Here is a 23647-nt window from a genome sequence, read left to right as displayed (position 1 = left end):
TGGATGGGAAGCAAAGGGGGAGTCAGGTATTCATTCAAAGACTACCCAAACTTTTCTGGTACTCTGTTAAGGATTTCAAAGGTAGCTCCACTGTTAACTCCCTGAGGGTTGCATTTGCATAGCCACTTTGGTATCAGTACACCACACACAGCAAGACAATGGATTTTTGTTGGAAATTGATTTTGGAAACAGCAACTGTTTGGAAAGGGTCCTGTTCATCAGGACTCAGAGGAGTTTGCATACTGACTAGGAAGATGGCGCAATGACAAATAAAAGTAACATTTATTTACTAAACTCTCATGAAATCTTCACTCACAAGTGGGCATAATAATCCTAGAAACACCACTTACCTGCCTTTTTTTTCCTAGGCATTTTTTCCCAATCTTCAGTTCAGGAACTTCTCATTTTGGTAAAGTGCTGCCAAAATATGTCACTTAGGGAATTAATTTCAGAATAGAAACTGCTGTTTCAGCACCTCATGGTACATGTCCACAGTACATCATTTCAGTACATGCACTGTATTTCATCATGAAAAACAGTATCTATCACAGATAGGCACCAGTGAAATTTCAAACCTAACAGCTCTTCTGTTTTCTTGTAATTATCAGGAAGCAACCCATAGATCTTATATATTACTTTGGTGCAAATAAACCCTAGTATATAAGTAGTTAGAATGATACAAACATAAAGATACTGATACAGCTATCTTTCATCTAGAAAGAAAATTGGGCTGCATCAGTGTCAGGCACTGTTACACACCAGTTGCACCCCTGTATAAGGAACTTACTAGTGTCATTATTCTGGTTACACAAAACCATGGTACTCACTGCAGATTTTATGATAGGATAACTTTGTATAGATCAGGCTTTACCAATCTGAGTGTACCAATCTGTTCAGTGCAAAAGGAGACTCAACAATATCAGGTGAAGAAGTAAACACATATTTATTGCAAGATATTTTCAACTTGCACTGGAGTTTTGAGGAGGAAGAACAAGACAGTACAGAGAAGGCATGTCCAGTGACAGAAATCCGGGTTCCACATCTTTCATCAGATGTTTTGAAACAATAGCAGGATACAGAGTGGATCCAGAAAGAGACCTCAAGGGGATGTTGATGACTTCACTGCTTCATCTGTAACCTTGATTTGGTGGTGGAAACTCAGTTTACTCTCAGAAACTGTATGGTAAAGGCAGTGACAAGTAATTTACGTAAGTGTTGTTTATTTTAGAAGCAAAATTTCTGAAGCACAAGGTGATTGAGGTGAAACTCTTCCAACCTGCAGACCATGCCATTCTTCCTCATCATAAACTGCACAAGTCTTGTCCTGCTTCCTGCATTGGTGGGAATAGGAATGTGATAATTCAGTCATTTCCTTTTTCTCTTTACAAATAAAGGGCAGGCCAGGTCAGTCACAAGATTGGTTCAGTGCCATTCCAGTCAATAACAGCTCCTTGCCACCTAGAAAGGAAAGCAATTGTTTTACATCAATCAGTTAATCACATCATTGGAAAGGTAACCCAACATCCCTCAACAACCCAATGAACTGTAGGGAGATGAGGATGGACTCTTTTGGGGTAACTAATTACATCTCAAAGGGAAAGGAACAGAAGTGAGGTACTTGTGCCTGGGTTTGGAGGTCAGTCTCCTTACTCCTCCTCCAGCCTCCTCTAGGCAATGAGGGGTCCTCAGTAGAAGGTGACTCAGAACAAGTACCTTTGTGTTGCAAAGAATGTAGGGACTTCCCAGGGTGGGTACAAGATTGTGGTGGTTTGGCCCTGGCCTGGAGGCCAGATGCCCACCAAAGCTGCTCTATCACTCCCCCTCTTAAATGGACAGGGGGAGAGGGGAGGAAGAAGAAAAAAAAGAAATTGACCAAAGCTAATAATAAGATAGAAGCGAATTTAATAACAATAATAGTCAAAAGCAATAGACCGCGCGGAAGCAAGAGAGAGATGTTAGTCTCTACTTCCCATCAGCAGGACGATGGTCGGTCTCGGGAAGCAGGGCTCTCTAAGCTTGATAGTTGCTTGGGAGGATAGACGCCATGGACCAATCCCCCCACTTCCTTCTTTTACTTCATTCTTACATCTGAGCTGACGTCATATGGCATGGAATACCTCTTTGGCCAGTCCAGGTATGCCAGCTCAGCCATGTCCCCTCCCAAGATCCTGCCCATCCCTCAATGTACTCCTGGGGCAGGGAAACATTGAAAAGACATAGCCTGGGTACTTATTCAACAGTAGCCAAAACACTGCTATGTTATCAACTGCTGCTGCAAAACACAGCACTGGAGAATTAACTCCAGCTTGGCCAAACCCAATACAAAGATTTAACCACATATAGCCAAAATGCTCAGTTTCAGCTGTTACTAGGCAACTTGCACCCTTCCTAAATCCTGATCATTTCATTTAGTAGCTATCTTTGCTCCTGGCCTTGGTTCCTTGAAAGTATCCAATGGTTTATCTTAATGACAGTGTTTTGATTTTCCTGTGCTGAGGTTCTGCTTTTTCTCTGCCATCATTCCTTCCTCAGAATAACACTAAAGATGTATACTGAGAACAATATTTCCAAATGAGTTACAGAATCATGGAATGGTTTGGAAGGCACCTACTAGACCAGGTTGTTAATGCTGGCTTTGAACACTTCCAGGGCTGAAGCCTCCACAACTTCTCTGGGCAACCTGTTCCAGTGTTTCACCACCCTTGTGAAGAATTTCTTCCAAATGTCTAAACTAAGTCTAGTTTCTTCCAGTTTGAAGCCATCACCCCTCATCATATCACTACAGCCCCTTGTTAGCAGTCCCTCTTCCACACACACATGCACTAAAACCTTTCCACATCTTTAATTCCTGACTCTGTATTGGCTTCTCCTGTGCAGATGCCCGCTTCAAGAATGTGATCAACATTGAATGCAAAGAAGGTATTGATCCTACATTTGTCACCAAATGTTTCAAGTCAATGTCAGAAGATAAAGATCTGAACTAAGACTTGGTGAAATCAGGGTGATGCCCTCTAGTGACCTCCTGGTGTTGACGTGAGTCAACTTACTGTACGGTCAGAGTCATTCACTGCATGAATCGCACCCTTCTCCATGGCACGTCTCATGTTTGAAAGTTCATGCCCCACGTATTCTGAGAATTAAACTGTTGCATTTCCGGTGTTAAGTATTTAGATGTTTTGAAAATCTGTGTCAGAGCACATACGCACAGTAGTAAGACATTGGGGAGGGAGTGGAGACAACACTGAGTTGCCAGAGTGCCCTGTTCTTTCTGTCACCGAGGAAAGAATGTGTCAGCAAGGATATGGCAGCTCAGGCCTTTCTCTGAGCAAGACAATTAAGTGTAAAACAAAACTAAAAGCTGAATTCATGCAGCATTCAGTGCATAGTCTCAAAGGAAGTGACCATCTGAAGGCTGTCATCAATTTTTTTTCTTCTTTTTTTATTTTGCTGAGAAAATAAAAATAACAAATTTGCAGAAAGACTGTCCTCTTCCCAGGCCTCAGTGGGAATACACAACAGTGATGCCTCACATCTTAAGCTGAAAGCAGAGTATGTTCTAGCTGGGGACATTCAACCTAGTTTGGTATTCACCAGTGGTGAGAGCTGTCCCTCCCAGGGGTTCAGCATATCACCCCCAGAACAACCAAATGCAAGTGGGAAGTACAACTCTGTCCCCATCTCATGTCCTTCTGTTCTCACTGGATTTTTCAGGTAATGCCATTATCATTGTGTACAATCTTCCCAAGGCACCATCTTCTACCTCACCAGGATGATTAAAGATTTCAGAGGGATCCACAGAGACCCCCACAGAGACCAAAAGACACCAAATGAAATCTGCTCTGAGACTACACTGCACTGTGAAAATACTAACATGCATGGACACCATTTTTGCTGTTATGGCCCAAGGTGTTGATAATCATTATGCAGCGAGGAATTGGCCTTTTTAAAACAGGCTTTCAATAAAGAGCTTAAACAGGAAGCAGTATTTGGAGGCAGGATTCAAGATAAATTTTGTAACTTCTGTGTTTATTTTCAGACCATTTTTGCTGAGCCATCTGTAGAGTGAGAAGCAGGCTTTGGCTGTTTGCTCGTGTGGAGACAGTTCAAAATTTTTCCCTTCTACTGAATCTGCACAAGGAAAGGTGTTAAATTGTGAGGAACCTCACTCACAGGTGCTGATCCAGTCTTTTCTTCTCAGACAGAAACAATCTGTCTGGACAATTCTGCGTGATCGTTTCCCCAAGCTATCATGCCACACTGTAATTCAAATGAAACGCAGATTCTAGCTGCTGATTCAATTATAATTTATCAGATTAGCAACATGCATTTGACCCATCTGGTTTATCTGCAACTTCACCCAAGGGTCATGGAGTTAATGGGAACCCAAGAGGAACTGGTTCAGGCCCTGACCAATGCTCAATCTGGAACAACATTCAGAGAGTATCTCCTGTACTAATCATTTGGTATCACTTTAGAACACATGAATAATTCAGGATAAAATGTCTGTGCTCTCCTCTTCTCTTATTCACTAAATTTCCACTGGATGTCTTACTTCAAAGCCAAACAGATGAACTAATGTATCATCCAGCCCAACTACAGAGAAAAGCTAGAGGGTTAACAAAATATACCACTGAATTCAGATGATAGTATCAGATCAAAGCTTTACTGCCCTCAGGCAGAGCTAACAGACGTTTCTGGCAGTGCAGAGAGGCGCCGAGGCTCACGACTCTGATATGAGAGTGTTCTTCAGGGAGGAATGGGATCAAACGTCTGCACGGCATCTCCCAGACAACCCAGGGATGCACATTCCAGACATCTCTTGGTCACAATCTGACTGCTTCTACAGATGTCTAGGGCTGAAAGCCACAATAAAAGCACAAGTGCTTGTATTGACCCTCTGGTTGGAGACTGCAAGTTAAAGCGATACCTGCTGGTGACCGGTTCTAGCCATCCAGTGTGTTACCTGCTTTAAACTCAAATCTTACTCTTCTGACATTTTATCGAATAGGGACAGAAACCTGAACCTCCTCTCCCCTGCAGAAGCAAAACAACTTTTCTCCTCTGATAACAATAACAAATAAAACTAAAACCAGAAACAGTCTCTTACATATGCAGTTTTCCCTTTGGGAGAGGATAAGAGAACAAAGAGTAGACAGATGTTGGGCATATAACTCATTGCACTACAGGATGATGGTGGTGCTCGGGTGTTGAGTAAACACTGGACAAAGCTTTTCATGGAGTAAACCAGAACTGAGTCATATGAATGAAAGGAAGAACTCCAATCAACATTTGGAAACAGCCATAAATCTCCTCAGTTCTGATTGTTTAGACTGTGAAATTTTCCACATTGCATTTTTGGATGAGAAAGATTTGATAAGGAGCTTCATCATGAATGCTTGGTCAAAACAAGTAACAGCTCTTTGCTTTCTTGCTTGCTTTACTAAAAATCAGTTTATGCATGTTTTCCATGGTTGCATGACAGAAAATAGTTCATTTTTATCTCCCAAGTTGTAAAATATTGTTTAGTTTGGTTTATTTTAACTTTTCCTTATATATTGTTTCATAGTTGGAGAAAAAATTCTTAAAAACAAAACAGAAAAATGCAACATGAAAACCCTTTAGCAAGGCCATGCTTAAATAAATATGCTCAAAGCAAATGAAGAATATTGAAAACAAGGAGTCAGACTGATCAGGGTAAATCAGTCAGGCCTGAGAATGGAACAAACAAAATAAATTGACACTGGAATTTGCTGGCAATTTACTTCTCCAGTAGATTAAAGGAGGGAATTTAAAATAAACAAACATCACCATTACAAAAACTGTGTCACTTTGATACAATGCCAGGAATGGAAGATGTTCTAAGAGCAACTTGAAGTAGTTGCATGCATTATTCACCCCCGTTGTGTGGGTTTCTGAGGCTACGCATTATTTATTTTAGTTTGTAGTCATGCTTCTGTGCCATTGGAAGAGAGGAATCAATACAAGCTGTATGTGCAGGGAGCCTGGACTAATGTCACAGCTGTCATGTTACAAGATGCCTCTTCTACTTCTCTGTAACTTTATAATGGCAGCCCTCATGAACACAGTTTGGCAGCCATTGTCCCTATGGGTTTTTTGTTTGTTTGTTTGATTCTCTTGGGTGTTTTTAAAAGACTTGCTGATTTAACAAATGTTACGGTCTTTGACGAGGCTTTTACTTCTTGCTGTAAAGATACTCAGCAGCTTTCAAAGTTGTGCTATAAAGTTGTGATATAAAGCTGATGTTTTCTACCTAAATTTCTTCTTTTGCTTCTTTCATGTCTCACTAAACTGAAAATGTCCTCATTGACTCCAGTATGACTTGCATAAATTGCTTAAAAGCCCATTTTTTAATATGGCCATGAAAATCCTAACATGACAGGAACTAGCCTGGTATTTAAGAAGAGAACGTGGTCTAAGATCTGTCAAGAATGACTTCACAAAACAGAGCGTATTCTGATCTTGTGAAGCTCTGTGCTGCTCATGGACACATGGAAAGCTTGAGACAACTGAGACTGCCGAGCACAGGGCTTTAAGCATTATGAATAATACCGAGGTCCCCCAGTGCAACTCTGTTTTTCAGAAAAGACTGATGAAGATGGAAGAAATTTTTTCCTTTTCTCGTTATACCTCTACCATAGCAATCAGTCACTTTTGGGAATCTAAATTTAGAACTATTGAAATCAAACTGTGCTCTCAAACTGAATTTTGTCAGTGCTTTTAATGTAATGAAGAGTCCTTTAGGAACAAAGTGAACATCTTAGCCAGTTTGATGCTAACTACAGTAATACACAAACGTGTAACACATAGTATCACAGCTTGTTGTATCCAGATCTTCTCAGATTTTTAAGCAGCACTTTTGCCAGATGACTTGCTGCAATGTTTTTTACCACCTCCAGCATTACATATATTATTTATATCAACTGAATATATCTGTAAGGAAAAGTGGAGTTTCACTTACTTTGTTCTAATGCAGAGCTCAAGCGGTGGGGTAAAAATATTTTCTTTATCTTCAGTCCACTCCTGAGTCGTGTCTGCAGAGACATCATAGACATTATTAGTGGCTGAACTATATTTCTATTCACATAGAATACTGTAGTAGTTTCTGGGAACTACACCTATGGGCTGAAATATGCTGGGAGGTGAGCACTGCTGCCCATGTTCACACCATCTGAAAGGAGTGGTCACAGGCAGGGCCAGGAACACTCAGAGTAGATACCGTGACTGTGCCTCCTTGCAAACAGCATGGGCTTTAGAGACAGCCTTGCAGTGGGCAGGCTGGCACTCATGGCTTTGTCATCTCTTGAACCCTCTCATTTAGTGGTCTACTACCTGTTCATGTGATGGAAGGCCGAAGGCCTCTGGTGACCGAATGCACTGAAAAGGGGGTGACTGAATGTTAATGTTGTTGGGAATGATCCCCAGATTGTCTCCAATATCAGTTGTTTTGGACCAGAAGCTTGTGCAGAACTGTGCTGACAACATCACAGTAAAGATGATCACGGGACAATGTTCAGTCCCATGCTCTGACCTGGGTTAGTTTACTAATAGAGATTGTTTCAAGGAAAAACATGAATTATAAAGGGAAAGAATCTGCATGAGGGTGGTCATGAGGTTTTTACTTTGTGACTGATGTTGTCATTACCAATAAAGCAATTTTTATTATTACTCATATAGCAGGGACACAGGTAGTCCTGCTCTTGATTAGGAAACTCAAGTCCAGTCCAACCTGAGTTAAGATTCTTTCACCCTTTCCCTTGAGAAAGCAAAGCACAGACAGGAGAAGATGATGTTGTGTTGGATGTGAGAGAGGTATCAGAGGCTGTGAGCATTCCTTCAGGATGGAGAGAGGCAATTGCACTGTTCTGGGGAAAACAGAGAGGTCAGTGTCTCAGACACTGGATCTGTCAGCAGTGAAAGTAGTCACTGAACTTCCCAGGGGGAAAACATCCTGTGACCAGCTTGGATGTCAGTCTGCTCAGTTGTTTCCTGTTGTGGAGTGAAACATTTTAAACTGCAGCAGACTATGATTTTTTCTCCTTCTTCTTTTCTGTCTGTCATCCAGCCAACGGGTAGGTTGTGAGCAACAAATGATGCCAAGACAGGGTGTAGGATATGGCTCTGCTTCGGTGAGACTGATATAGACAGGACAGGAGGCAATTGCTGCTATGTTCAAAGCTGCCAGTCTCAGATGTATCTGGCTTCCTCATGTCACAGAGATAGCCTGGCTCTTCCCTGCTTGTTGATCTTGTTGGTATAAATACATGCAGAAAACTCTGAGTGGCTCTAAGGGCTGGAGGGTAGAAGGGCCCTGCAGAGGGATCTTGACAGGCTGGATGGGTGGGCAGAGGCCAATGGGATGAGATTGAACAAGGCTGAGTGCAGGGTTCTACACTTTGGCCACAACAAGCTGGGGACAGAGTGGCTGGAGAGCAGCCAGACAGAAAGGGACCTGGGGGTGCTGGTTGATAGTAGGCTGAACAAATGGCCAATATTTAAAAGTACATGAAGTATTCAAAGTTTTCTCCTAGATCCTCAGGAACTTAGAGGAACACAGGAATCTTTCATGTTTTGAAGGGCCTTTTTTAACCTAATATTGAAGAGTTTATAATGGTTCATTAGAGGTTTGCAATAGTATTTGGACTTGTCTAGGAATTCTTGATACTGACATACTGATCTTCTCACAGAGTGAAGCAACAGCCACTGTCCACACCATAGTGCTGGTACCAGGAGAGCCATATGGCATGGATGCCTTTCCCAGTCATTGCCAGCTTGTTGAATTTTGTCATTTTTAGACTTGATTTCTTTCAGCTAGGAAGGAAAAGCAAATCCCTGCTCTTTGGAATGAATTTCATACTTCTTGTCTATGTTCTGGCTAATAGTTATGAGTATGAGCAGAAGGACAAATTCTCAATTCAGAGTGGCAATTGTTATTACCCCCCAAAATGTAACTCTGCTTTTACTTTCTGGCTATTTTGCCTTTCTTGCCCAGTGTAATTTATTCAAGATTTCCTGAAATGTGGCCTTGATTGTAATCTTCCTGATTATAAACAAGACTCCTATTTCTAGGAATACACTTTCTTGTTAGCAAAAAGAAAACAAGTTTGCTAAGCAGCACCAGTGAGATGTGGCTGTGCAGTCCCCAGGACCTCCTGTGTATCTCTAGGGGACACTGCCTAACCATCACAGCTTGTTGGTATTTCCACAAGGGAAATGCCAGCAATGCTTGGCATACTGATGCCTCCATCTGGTCCTGTATGCATGGCTTAGGTGTATGATCAATGTTACCTTTTGGATGTAAAAGTAATCTCTTTTTTTTTTTTTCCTCCAGACCTAACAAAGGATTACTGTGAAGCCAGAGCTAGGAATGCTTTTTTTTTTTTTTTCTGGAATGATGAAATTATTTGCATTTTACAGCCTTTTGCAGAATTTCACAGATAACAAAAGATTTACTAGGATACATCCCTGGAAGAGATTATAGACACAACAAAAAGATATCTACCTCTCAGTCCAAGTTTAGTCTTTGAGGAGGAACATACAGATGTGTCATGACAGGCTGAACAGTAGAGAGAAAAATGTATAGATACTCTGAGCACTTTCTCATCCAGAGATCTGAGTGCCTGAGGATCTGGATTTTGGAAACATTACTGATTTATTCATGATGAAAAGATAGATAAGGGCATCTGGTGTGGACTCTGTGTTGCATGGTACAACATAATAGAAAAAAAACGTGCCTCCATCTCTCTAGTCCTGTGCTGAACTGTATCATCTGTGTCACTTAAAAAGAATATTTTATCTGGGACAGATCATGTGGGAACCACTTGACAATTACAGTCCTGTAAAGATTAAGCATTTTTTGGAGATAATATATAATGGGATCACTACAATAGGATGACAGGGATTTTAACTGAAATAAGAGGATAAATAACTGGCTGTAAGGTGATTGAATTCACTACCAGATCTTGTGAGATGCTAAAGCCCTCAGCACTCCCACTGTGCAAAGCTTTGCCACATGGACTCAATTAGAACATACAACACCTATGTATAACCCCTCCTGTCCAAGAACCAGAGTGTAGGAGCAAACAAGGATTACAGACAGCTTATTTCTGAAGAGTGGACTACAACAGAGTGGCTCCTTAAATTCAGAAGGAATTTGATTAGATCATATGAATATATCAAAGGAAAGAAAACAAAAGATAAGTAGGATATTATTAGCAAATAAGAGTTGAGTGGTCAAGAATGTCTTAATATGGCATTAAGTAGGAGCTTTCTAAGCATCAGAACACTTGTCCAAATGCCTTCCAGTGGAAGAGATGTAATTACTGTAAAAGCAGCTGCAAAATTTGGCATGGTTTCCTGAAACAATGAGTGTAACGAGATGGAATATCTTTTGCATGTATGTATTTCCAGGTAGGCTTATAAACAGGTATGAGACTAGACTTTGTTGGCAGTTTACTGCCATCTTCTGAAGTAGCTGGCTTTGGAGGCAAGGATTTCACAGTTTCTCACCCTCTCTGCTCGTTTCATTACAGGCACATGGGGTTGAGGGACAGGAAACTTGCACTTTCTGCCTGTGGGAACAACATGAGAAGATGTGAAGGAGAATGGGAGTACCAGGCCAGCTCACAATCTGTTCCTTGGAAATGAGTGTCACTGGAAGATTTACCAATTTGTGTAAAGTAGCACATTCTCACTTTTAACTCTTTCTTTGAGTCAATGCTCAAAATTTCCTTCTGAAAACTAATTTCCATTTAATCACCAAAACTAATTACAGAAGTTAGGAAACGGGCACACAAATAATCTTTAATGCCTGAGACCATCATTGTATTACTGGATTCTTCCTTCAGACATGGTGCTGTTGCCACCACCAGAGATGAGGTGCAGAGTTAGTGAGTGGTACATACCAACTGTTAACCATATTTCTTCTTCCTGGTTGTCCAAGCCATCATAATAATAAAGATCAAATCTCTGCTTTCTTTTCTGGAAATCTGTTAAATCCTTCTCCAAAGAAAAAAGCATGCTGAATTGGCTTTCACTGTACACTAACCAAATTGGGTATTTAGGGGACTTCAAGTAACATCCAACCTAGAAGAAAGATATAAAACATTAGAACATCATGGGGTAACAGGGGGAGAAACAATGCATCGTGGAAAACATGAGGTGTATAAGATCATTTGTTTATTATGGTCAACAAACCTTAATGAAGGCTCATCATATATTACTGATGAAGCAGACCAGGATAGCTCTGGTAAATCATGGAAGACATAGATCCAGTATCAGACCTTGAGTTACAGGCAGGTAATTAAATCTGCCTGTAGTATTCTTACAGCAAAAGATCATATCCCAGATGATCTGAACCAAAAGAAACTCTTTTTTTTTGCATTGGCTACAAAATCACAGTGAGTTTAGGTCAGGAATGCTACACAGGATCAGTCAGAAATTGTGCTTTTATGCAACAGTACCTGGAAGTCAGATAAGAGATGCCATAGAATCCCAGATGACATAAAACATCCCTGTATGGGCAACTAAGCCCCAAATCTACTCTTGGATTAAGAATATAATACATTCCTTTCACTTTTGCATTTTCTTCTAGCTTCACAGTCCAGATACATAAACTATTTTCAGCTATGGAGGAAAGTGCTTCTTTGGACTCATTACTCTTAAAAATTAAATATTCTCAGTTAAAACCCCCAATACTTCCTTTAACAGATGCCTTTTCTAAGCCTTTGCTCTCCTTTGGAAAGTTTGAAAGTGTACTTATTTTATAAATAACCTAAACATTCCATGTGTAATTGCATATAAATAGCTTTCAAGACCTTTTGAACTAGAATACTCAAGAGCTTTAAATTAGAATCAGGGGGGAGTGAGGGGATGGGTAGGAGGTGGTACCAATAGAATTACAGTAGATAAGCCAAGGGCTGGCATGGCATCACCTGAGGGTGGCAACCCTAGTGGGAACATTTACACTGCTCTTGAGAACACAGAGGGCTTAGCAGCATATCTGAAATGTTTGCATATCAGCACAGAGTATGAGAAACAAACAGGATAAAGTGGAACTACTGGTCAGCTCTCAGACCTACAGCATCAGTGGTATTAGTGAGACTTGTTGGAGTCCTGTGACTGGAGTGCTGGCATGGAGGGCTACAGGCTGTTCAGGAAGGATAGACAGGGTAGATGGAGGACGGGTGAGATGGAGGAGGTGTTGCACTATGCGTAAGGGAGAGGTTTGATTGCACAGCCTTTACAGTTAGTGATGGTGTGGTGGAAAGCCTATGGGTGAGGATTACATGGTTGGAAAACAAAGATGATGTTTCAGTGGGTGTCTACTATTGATCACCCAGCCAGGACATTAGCACTGATGAGTTATTCTATAGGCAATTTGGATACATTTCTGGAAAGGCAGCCCTTGTCTCATGGGAGACTGCAGCTTCCCAGACATCAGCTCAAGTGGCCAGGCAGTTGGACTAAATGATTGTTGTAGGTACTTAGCTTTTTCTGCTGCTTCACCTCATAGTCTTTAAGGTTCAAGTCCAGCAAAGAATTGAGACTAATTATATGCGTTATACTTAGGGTCATGTCTATTGTTTCTCATGGAATGCATGTTTTATGGCAGGCATATATATGCTTTAATATCTGTAGTGTGTTAAAGTGGAGGAATGAATCTATGGTTTTGAAGCTTAATATATGCAGATATAAAACGGAAGTTTCCTGCATCCTCTGAGGTCAGTGAATATCTTGTAGTATTTTCTTTACCTAACGCTAACGTGTTCTGAGAAAGATACCATCCTCCTATTGCATGCTGCTGCTCTAAAGCTGCAGTGCCAGTTAATGACATTAGCCTCTTCAGTAGTAAATAATTGAGTAAAAATAGTGATTACATTGCTTAGTGTAGCATATAAACCTTATTTCTTTCAGCTAGGATTTTAATATTCAACCACAAACTATTTTTATTATTAGCTATATTCCTGTCACTGAGAGCTGTATTCTAAGTTCAAACTAAACCTGCTTGTTCTCCCTCTGAATTGTTGGGGTTTTATCTTTGATAAATTGTTCAGGGAAGCTAAAACCAAAATGTAACTTTTTGCTTTCAGTGGAATGTTTCTGAATACAGCTCTGCTTATTATTCTCATAGCAGATAGAATTACTACTGTACAGGATTCTGTATATAATCATCTTTATTTTATTACCAGTTTTATCTATCCTTTCGTAAACAGACCTTGCACTGCTGGCATGATACCAATCTGCAAAACATGTAAGATCTGTTTCTGTCTCTGTGATACTGACACAGGGGTCAAAGAAACTTTGCTAGTTTAGAGGCTCAGGTACTTTTGAAGAGGCTTGCATAGTAGTATAAGTGATATGCAACCTAAAAAATTATTGATGTCTGTGGATGCCATTACCACTCTTAGGATTTAAATCATGCTTCAGCAGATGCAGTGGGTGCTAGTGGAAGCTGGAAGATTTTTTAACAGAAAAATTCTTTGTGTGTTTTCTAGATAGATATTTGCAGAAACAGCTCCTACAGTACAGCCCTCAGTTCTTCACCTTGGGCATACAGATGTAAAAGTCACCTAACACACTGCTAAAAGGCAGAAGCCAACATTAAAGCTGTAGTAAGTAATTATCAAAACAGCATCTTAAGTGATAAAGAGTGTGTGAAGTGTTTTGGTTATTGAGATTTAGAATTTATATCTGAAGTGTTACATGAGTACAAAATCAATTATCTTCCCCAATGAGAATTTCTTCTGTTAGATAACAAGTCTATAGCTAATTAGGTAACTGTTCCCTGACTCCTTACTGTGCTAATATTTATTTTAAATACCCTTTTATACAACAGTTTTGCTTTTTATGTAAATTCTTGGCTTAAAAGTAAAGAATTTTTTTTTACAAACGTACTCCTAACAAGACTTATCAAGAAGGGAAATACGCAGATGCAACAAAAGATGGCAAATTAGAGGAGTGAAAGATCAGTCTCACAAACATTCATCTTTCAATATGCAGACAAATCAAAGCCAAAAAGGAACAGCCAGTCTTCTCCTCAAAATGTGTGCTAAATGAACTCCCAAGCTTTGCCAAACACCATTTGACAAAACAAGATCAGAGGGATACTGAACTGTTTGAAAACTCACATCCACTCTGGTTCTTGCTTACATGAACAGCCCCACTCAAGTCAGGACAAACTGTTCAGGTAAGCAAGGGCTGTAGGAACATTTTCCAAATATGTATCGTTTTCAATTACAATGCTTGAAGGTGAGGGCATGAACTTTCAGACAACAAGGAGAGCATAAAGACATTGCAGGTCAGATCCTCATCTCCCATAAATGGGGAGAAGCCTTCATTTCAGTCAGGTCAGTCATCCTAGTTGAGGAGTAGCTGCTGCCTTTAACATCAAGCTGCATTCCAGCTGTTGGTTGGTCACTGCAGGTTTGCTTTTCCCCCAAACCAATGTCTACTCTCTCTGTTGCAATCTTTGAGGGGCCCCTGGTTTTCCAGATACCTCGGGTCATTCCTACACTCCCTTTAAGGTCATACAGCATCTAGTTCTAGACCCGCTACCTTAGGCTGGCCCCTAGTATTTGGGGGATGTCTTTTGTCTGTCTGTAAAATCAAACAAGGAAGGGACGAGCTTTGTCAGAAATTTGGATCCCCCTCTTCATCATTTATAAATGGATTTGACTGGACTCTTACCAGAAGCATTTTAAGCATATTAGTATCATAAAATGCTTTGATTTGGAGGGGACCTTTAAAGGTCATCTAGTCCAACCCCCAGTAAGGGACCTAAACTTAGATGAGATAAATCCAGATCCGAATGCAGGTATTTATAATCTAGAGAGCCATGCAGAAAATATTTGACTTATCATTTTGTGTTCTGTCTGCTTACAAAGCATGCAGAAGTCTTTGAAACATGGGGTTTGTTATTCTTACTGTCATAAATAAAAACTCTGTGATTCTGTTTTATTTGGAAGGCTCTTAACAAGAAATCGATGCCAATATCCCAGCAACAGTAACTGGCCTCTGGCAAAATAACTGTCCAGGGACAGGTAGGAGGACAATAGGATTTCTTTAAGGAAAATGTCAGTTTCAGGCTAAAAAGGGAGATAGAAAAACAAGGAATAGAGAATAGACTTTTAAATGGCCAGTTTGTCAGCCTTGTTCCAGTCAAACTGGTATGTATCATGTGCTTTTGCCCACAGTAGTGCTCACAAATATCTTCATAAATAGCAGGGCCCTTTGCTTAATTCATCTATGTGGTACACTATCTACCACATAGCCATTACTGAAAAATAAGTGGAAAACTAAACCCAACCATCAGTTTCCATTTTGCTCATGAATATTTTCATTGTTGGTTTCTTAAACGAGATGGTTAATAGCCTCTTTCTAAACCTCCCCCCTCCACAACCAATGACCTGGCTTGAATCCAGCCCATCTGACTGTGAAAGGTGCCTCTTTAGCAGACATAAGGTTATAGGAAGGATGTTCTACAGGGCAAATAAACAGGTGAAGTTCCAGAAGACAGACCATGTGTGATGAATTTAATAATTCAAGTAGGTCTTGTTATAGCACGGAGTGTGCTGGTTCCATCGAAAGGACCAAAGATAGTATTTCCCATCTGTGGAATTTTAATGAATAAATTCTGTTTATTTATGTTTCTCTCTCTTTTTGAAAAGAAATAGGAAACATGAGCATGCCTTTTTCTGACAATGCCATGTTCTCTCCTCATTTTCAGAAATGCAAAAAATACAAGCAGAAGTCTCTGGAAACGCCGACAGCTGAGGCAGAGACTTGGACATTGTAAAGAATCAGAGTAGAATGAATTTGGGACATCAGCTGATAGGAGGTTTAACTACTCTAGCAGAATAGGTTAAAAGCAGAAGAGAATCAATGAAGACATAGAAGTATTAGAGACAAGGTTCAAAAGAGTCCAGTAACCTTCTTGGGAGGCTTAGATTGGATATTGGGAAAAATCTCTTCAATGAAACGCTTGTCAAGCACTGGAAGAGGCTGCCCAGGACAGTGGTGCAGTCACTGACTCTGAAAGGATTTAAATGACATAGATGTGCTGCTGAGGAACATGGTTTTGTGCTGGACTTGGCAATGTTAGGTTCATGGTTGGACTCAATGATATTAAGGTCATTTTCCAACCTAAATGATTCTATGATTCTACCTTATGTACAACAGCACATACCTAAAGAGGTTTCAAAATGCATTTTAGAAGGATGGGCAAATTAATCATCCAATATCATATTAACTGCAAAATGAGAGATTCAGAATACCTAGGTACTCTCTTTCCAGTTCAGCCACTAGCTTGCTTGATGACTTATCGGAATAACTTTTGTTCCTCTGATTCCCTCCCTCCTTACATTCCTCTTTATCAAAGCATGTATCTACTCATAGGAAATTACACATAAATGCTAGATGTTATTACTTATTATTATTAATTGTAATAATCATCATAATACTATCTTTTAAAATTTTCAGATGAGAATCCTTAATTTTCCCTCTTGTCATTCTTAGTCTCTTCAGTGATCTCTTACAAATATGAGGAGTATCTGTTTCCATCTGTTTCCAATTTTAACACCACAATAAGGATTGAAAAGAGCATTTCATTATTCATATTTTCACCTGCAATTTTAATGTGGCATTTAGGACACAGACTCTGACTCAAATGCATGAAATTTCTCACTCACAACAGCTATAAATTTGGCCCTACCTGCTCTGTGCATCACTCCTTTTTCTGAGGTCTTATCCCTGTTGCACAAGCAACTCAGCTTCCCTGAGACTACTGTCAAACTACTGCATGCTGCAGCCCAGGAAGACCTGCACTAATTTTATGTGACCAGCTTTTTGAAATGCTTTCCAGGAAACCTAAAATCTGCATGCAGGTTTCTTAGTTAAACATGCAAGATCAGATGGAATTAATACATCTTAAATATGGCCTTACCACAATGAAAGGAAGCTTGCCTACTGAAAAGCAGCAGAATGAGACATCTAGCTTGTTCCATTTAACTACAGAATCTGACTACAAAACTAAATGTTTGCATATGAAACGGATTGAATGAACCCATCTGTCATTGTGAAACATTTTGCAACAAGTAATTACCTAACAAAAAATATCCTGGGTAGGTTGATACATTAGGACTAAGAACGATGATTAGACATTAATGATTCCAGACAAATTACATGAAGCATACATCTTTCTCATCAGCAAAGATAACACATTCAGCATGATCCACTGGAAGAGACTAATGGATCAGCAGCAGAGGGATTCTTCAGGCAACCACTGGAGAAAAAAAAAGACTGATCATTTTGTTTTGATTTGCTACTGTAGGAGTTTGACAGAAGGATTAATCAGTTCACATGCCCTCATGATGTTTTCCACTCAGAACATACGCCAAGGCAATCGTGGATTACATACAAACATTCCACATATTAGACAAGGGAGATAAAACTTTATAGAAATTTTTCTCCATGTGGATTTACTGCATCTAGTCTGGAATCTTTCATATCTCTTCCTAAATGGGTTGGTAAGCTGTAAGAAGTCTAGAGTAGAGCAATAAAAATAAGATCTGACAGGATGTACTGATGAAAAAGGGAGGAACTGTTACGTCAGCTTGTAAATGTCTAGCGGATGGGGATGAATTGTTCAGGGGCAGACTGGATTAGAAGTAAGAAGGAGAATCAGAGGAAACTAAGTAAATGAACAGTCAGACTTTATGTATCCAAAGCACAAGCTGTGTATAGATATTCGAATTTTCACATTTTCAGGTACCTTCAAGTCTGTACTGCACTTCTTCACCTTTTAAAGTAGAGACATAAGAGAAAAAATATATATAAGATTACAGTTACATGCACTACGATCAACTAACAAATGACCATCTGAACAAAAAGGCAAGAACTTCATGGATACAGATTTTGAAAAGAAAGCCTACTATTTAATAGGACATAAAAATATCCTGAATTATCCCCTGAGAGACTGGCTGCATGTGACCTAAAGGGAGTTTTCTGACTCCAATGTCTATGATTCACCATATATCATGCTCATGATTTTCTTCTGGAAACAAAAAAAAAAAGCCAACCAAAAGTGACAATCCTTTTCCATTACTGGTTTCAGTTACCATCCTCATAGCCACAATGTAATTGGATGTTGAATCCACTTAAACACTAAGAGGAAGAAAAGAGTCAGTTTGAAGGACCTGCAGGCAAATGTTATTCTCAGTTCCACTACTGCAAAAAATCAGTGACATTTATTTTTTTCTAAATTGTTCCAGACTTGTATCTTTGTAACAGAAAGCAGAGTTTGGAGTCTGGCCTCTCATGATGAAGCCACAGTGGAGACTCCCCAGACTTCAGGTCTTCAACACATTCATCCATGGCCTGGAAGAGGGGATAGAGTGTATTCTCAGCAAGTTTGCTGATGACACAAAACTGAGAGGAGCAGCTGACACACTGTCAGGCTGTGCTGCCATTCAGCGAGACCTGGACAGGATGGAGAGTTGAGCAGAGAGGAACTTCCTGATGTTTAACAAGGACAAGTGTAGCATCCTGTATGTAGGGAGGAATAACCCCATGCACCAGTACAAGTTAGGAGTTGACTTGCTGGAAAGCAGCTCTGCAGAGAAGGACCTGAGGGACCTTGTGGACAAATTTATCATGAGCCAGCAATGTACCTTTGTGGCCAACAAGGCCAATGGTCTCCTGGGGTGCATGAAGAAGAGTTTGACCAGTAAGTTGAGAAAGGTTCTTCTGTCTCTCTACTCTGCCCTAGTGAGGCCACATCTGGAGTACTGTGTCTTGTTCTGGGCTCCCTAGTTCAAGAGAGACAGGGAACAACTGGAGAGAATCCAGCAGAGGCTACAAAGATGCGGAGGGGACTGGAGTATCTCTGTGATGATGAAATGCTGAGAGACCTGGGGCTGTTTAGCTTGGAGAAGACGAAGAGGGCATCTTATCAATATGCTTACCAATGTCTAAAGGGCAGGGGTCAAGAGGATGGGGCCAGACACACTTCAGTGGTGCTCAGCAACAGGGCAAGGGGCAACAGGCACAAACTAGAACACAAGAAGCTCCACCTAAACATGAGGAAAAACTTCTTTACTATGAGGGTGACAGAACTCTGGAACAGGCTGCCCAGAGAGGCTGTGGAGCCGCCTTCTCTGGAGAGATTCCAAACTTGCCTGGACATGATCCTGGGCAACCTGCTCTGGGTGACCTTGCTTTAGCAGGGGGTTGGTCCAGATGATTACTACAGGTCCCTTTCCAAGCCCTACCATTCTGTAATGCCAAAGTGCACCAGAATCTGACTTTTGTCCTAGTCCTCAAGGCAGGCAGTGCACCATGTGCTGAGACAGACAAACTGAAATTTAGAGCACTCAGAGATGTTCTTAATAAAAAGCAAGACAATTTGCCCAACTAATGCAGACTGAAATAAAGGAAACTACGTCTACTGGAGTTTCTGTAACTGATTAAGAGTCATCAGCTTGGAAAACACATCAGTGCTAATGTGTCCAGCTCCCATGCAAGAGCATATTAGTAGAAGAAACAGGACCTTTCCACTGTATGATTTTCAGAATAAGTGGAAGATGGTGCCTGATTCTCTGGGTAACTTTTTATTTTTAGAGGGCAGATGGCAAAGAAGTAGGTCTTACCTGCACTGACCTCACTTACCATTTTGCTGCTTAGAAGTAATTTTCCTCACTAGAGAATGGAAAAAATGCTACAGTGGTGCGTAACTATTTTTTGAGGTTTTAAATGTTACATCGTTTATAGAAAAGGACAAGGAGCTTGAACTAGAAGCTGGTTTATTTTTAGTCCAGTTTGTTCTGAATTAATCTGATTTAGATACTGATAGGCTGTCTTGACTGAATTTAAGCCGTATTATAACCTTATGAATAACTTAAAGAACCGCTTTAAATCAAAATAACTTTTGTCCATAGTAGGAAAATGTGACTGACTTTAGCCATATGGGAAACAGCTGAAATCAAGCTTTGTTTTCAGTCACAAACTTATATCAGTACAAACAAATTCCTTGCTAATCACTTGCAAATTTTTATTGAGGCACTGATTGCAAATCCAGATGGAACCACTGCAATTGTCTAACACGAGCAAGAGAATTTCAAACAATATCCTTGCGTCAAACACAAGATTGTCTGTTTGAGACAGAACATGTCTTTAGGGAAGATAGTCCATCTTCACCACAATTTCTGTTGGTAAAGAGCCAGTGAAATCCTTATACAAAATCTTCCAGAGCTAAATTGATGACTGTCACTTCTTTGAAATTTTTAAGCTATCTTTTAATTTTCATTGTGACTGCAGTTAAAATACTGCTTTCCAAGATATGTTAAAGGGAACATTCCCACTATATTGACAGCTACTTTCTATTTTCTTTACTGCTAATACACTATAAGCACCATTACAGCAGGGAGTAGAGATTAAAATCAATCTGACTCCCCATCACTTGTGTGAAACTGAATACTGACAGTGAGTTTCAGCTTCTGATTCAGTTGCTTACACATACATGAATAAGATGTAGGTGTCCACTTGTGAGGATGGTGTCTTGATTCCACTATGATCAGTGGAGACCTAGTGAATACTGTCAGGGAAATTTATTCAGCTCAGCCTCGAGTGCAGTTACGTTTTGTCAGCTGAACAGCTCCACAGACTGCAACGAACAGGTCCTAGTTCAGCCCCTTAAATAGAAGTGTTAATCTGTAAACTGACCCTCACATCAGGAGATAAGTTAAAAAACACGATGGGCATGTAAAATTTCAGATGCTGCAGACTACCAAAGTCATTTACCAAGGGGTGGCAGGCCTGACACAGAACTAACACCCAGAGTGAGACCATGCTCTGCCTAGGGACATCTAAAGCAGCATCAGGTACCTCTGAGTGAGCAATTAAGTCAAGTCTGTAATTACTTCACTGCTATATTCATTGCAAGCCAATTTTAAATGTATTTGATTCCTTTTTTACTTAAAATCAGAAGAATGGAGAGCATACCTGACAAATACCATAGTGCTCGAAGATACACAGGAAACCAATATCACTGCAGCTTGTGATACCTTTCAATATTGTGATATTGCTGTTTCCAGAGTCCAGCTCTCTCACATCGTTGAAAACATTGGACACAGCTTTGCCAGTCAGAAGTAAGTTCACCAATTCCTGTTTGTGATATGTTTAAAAACACAAAAGGAAACAGTAGTTACATGTCTCTACCAGACATCAGTACAAGACTGAGTCAGGACTCAGGAAGTTATTTATGGAACAGACTCTTAACTTATGTACTGGCTTTAAGTTTAGCTTTAGAATTAAGATTTCTTATAATATTTTTTCCAGATATTCCATTTAAATGAGGAAATATTAGTGGAGTTTTCAGAGTTCATCTCTCCAAAGGCAAACTGCTAATAATCAATGAACTTTTACAACCAGTTCTCAACCTTCTCATAGTAGTGCTGCATGAGTTTTTTTAAATTAAAATATTTTGGTGTCTCTTTTTCACTACAGTGAAAGCCTGCACAGTACTAACTGATATTGTTATTTTGTATATTGTACATGATTTGTTACAAATTTTTTTCTCTCACAGATTTTTTTCTGGATGAACTGAAGCCCAATTCAGTAAGACATTCACCCATACGGCTTCACATCTGGTCCACATCACTAATATACTGACACTTACTACAGCAGATTGTCCATTATTTCCTCTCCAACTGAACTTAAAGTGTGTCAGAAGCACCATACATGTGAGCTGGTGTGTGTGCATTTGAGTGTGCAAATGGGCATAAAGTTCAAGGATCAGAGACACCAGACATTTTGCTTAGCATGAGATCACACAAGAGCCAGACAGGATGTCACAGCACACAACAACATCTAGCAGCAGCCTGCACTGCTGCAATGAACCAACTAAGTATTAATAACATATGCCAAGAAATAGGAAGGGAAATAATAAGAAGAAAGTTTCCAGACAAAATGGTCCAAATTACCATGCCTGAAGACATGAATAGCAGTGACATTGCCAGCTTGGACTTGATCAATGATTTTAAAACTACTGCAGACGATTATAGCCCCATGTTTCTCCTGCAGAACTCCCCAGAGTTTAGAGGTTCTCACTGATGTTTTTAGGAGTTTGAATCCACCAGTGATATCCCATCACCTTCTTGAGAAATTGCCACATAACCACAGCATGGAAGTCTTCCAGCAACAGTACAAGAGAACATGAAGCTTGGCCTATTGCAGCCATATGACACTACATTCAACAGCTGTGGACCATATTCAGACCACACAACTGCCCATGTCTCAGCTTTAGGGGAATCCATGTCTCAGAATTGTGGGACCTACATTCCACCTCTGTGTCCAAGGCAAACTGTTTCCAACTGGGTGGATGCCTCTATGGGCACTCTGTGACATTTGGTACAGGAAATGAGCTGGAATATAGACTATGTAAAGTTGTGGTCCTAAGTGTCAGACAGAAATTGAGACTGCTTATGATTTCAAGCACCACATGTCTTTTAGAAACACCTATAATAAGTCAGTATCACCACTTTGAAGTACCAGTTAGCCTCAGACAGCATTAGCTCAGTTAGCTGGGCAGTGACCATTTACAGTGAAGGTGTACGACTGGACATGCAGCTTCAGTCTCCTTTCTGCAATGGCAGGGAGGACACTCCGTTTGCAGTCTCAGCAGTATCTCAGCACTAAAAACAACTAAGGAGTTCAAAAGAGGCAGATGAGAGGAGTATGAGCACATGCACACACAGGCACAGACACATGTGGGTCAGAAGAACAGGATAAAAAGTAGAGGCTCTGAAGGCAAGGATACCAATATGCCAAAACACAAGGAAAACCTGAATAAAGGATGAAGGAGCTTCCCATTGTGGGGAAAAATGGAAAACATAAGGAACTTAAAATAAGAATTCCATCTGCTTGCAGAGGTCAGTTCACATGCAGGGGTATATGACATCTCCAAGCCCACATGCTCATCACCTCACCTGAGTACAGTAGTTGTATCTGCCAATCAGTCAGTTTGTAGGCACATCGAAATCATCGCGCACCCTGGGAAGGAGTGGAGAATGGTGAAGCACAACTGTTTTTTTTTTCATTAGAGTTAACATCTCAAACTTGGGGGAGAAATAGCCCGAAGCTGTACACCAACAAGAAATAGAGCTCTACACTTTGAAATCATTTCAAGCAGATGTTTTTGCACCAAACCCAAACTACACCTGTTGCAAACAAAAGTTAAAAAGGAAGGGAAAAGGGGAAAGGGGAGACGAGAAAAGGGAAAGGGGAGGAAAGGGAAGGAAAGGGAAGGAAACGGAAGGTTCTGGTTCTTTCTATTGTATGACATCATAGTGAAAACTCTACGTAAGTGAAATAATGATAATTATGGAGTAATATCTGCCCAAACCAAATTCCCTCTTCCATAACTCTTGGAATTATTGAATTAGTGACTGGTTGATGACATAAAAAATGAAGGTTGTAACTGTGATAATTTTTATCCTGCAGATGCAATGTAATTGCTAACACTGTTTTATACATAAACACATGTCTAATCTAGTTTTGAGAAAAAAGTGTACTATATTCTGGGAACTCCATAGATTAATTCTAAGGCTCTTTAAAAAGATATTTCCTTTCAAGT

General features: G+C 40.2%; 1 protein-coding gene across 1 annotated transcript in view; it reads right to left on the bottom strand.

Annotated features, from left to right (window-relative positions):
• Positions 1–1409: 1409 nt before the first annotated feature.
• MINDY4 (MINDY lysine 48 deubiquitinase 4) overlaps positions 1410–23647 on the bottom strand; it is a 57299-nt gene continuing 35061 nt past the window's right edge. Inside the window, 5 exon segments of the mRNA XM_054390111.1 lie at positions 1410–1458; positions 6980–7052; positions 10923–11103; positions 21016–21177; positions 23001–23064. Coding sequence (XP_054246086.1) covers positions 1410–1458; positions 6980–7052; positions 10923–11103; positions 21016–21177; positions 23001–23064 — 529 coding nt within the window.

This window comes from Indicator indicator, chromosome 20, assembly GCF_027791375.1.
Source record: "Indicator indicator isolate 239-I01 chromosome 20, UM_Iind_1.1, whole genome shotgun sequence".
NCBI lineage: Eukaryota > Metazoa > Chordata > Aves > Piciformes > Indicatoridae > Indicator > Indicator indicator.
Note: the sequence above shows the minus strand (reverse complement) of the source record. Positions and strands in the feature narration are given on the sequence as shown.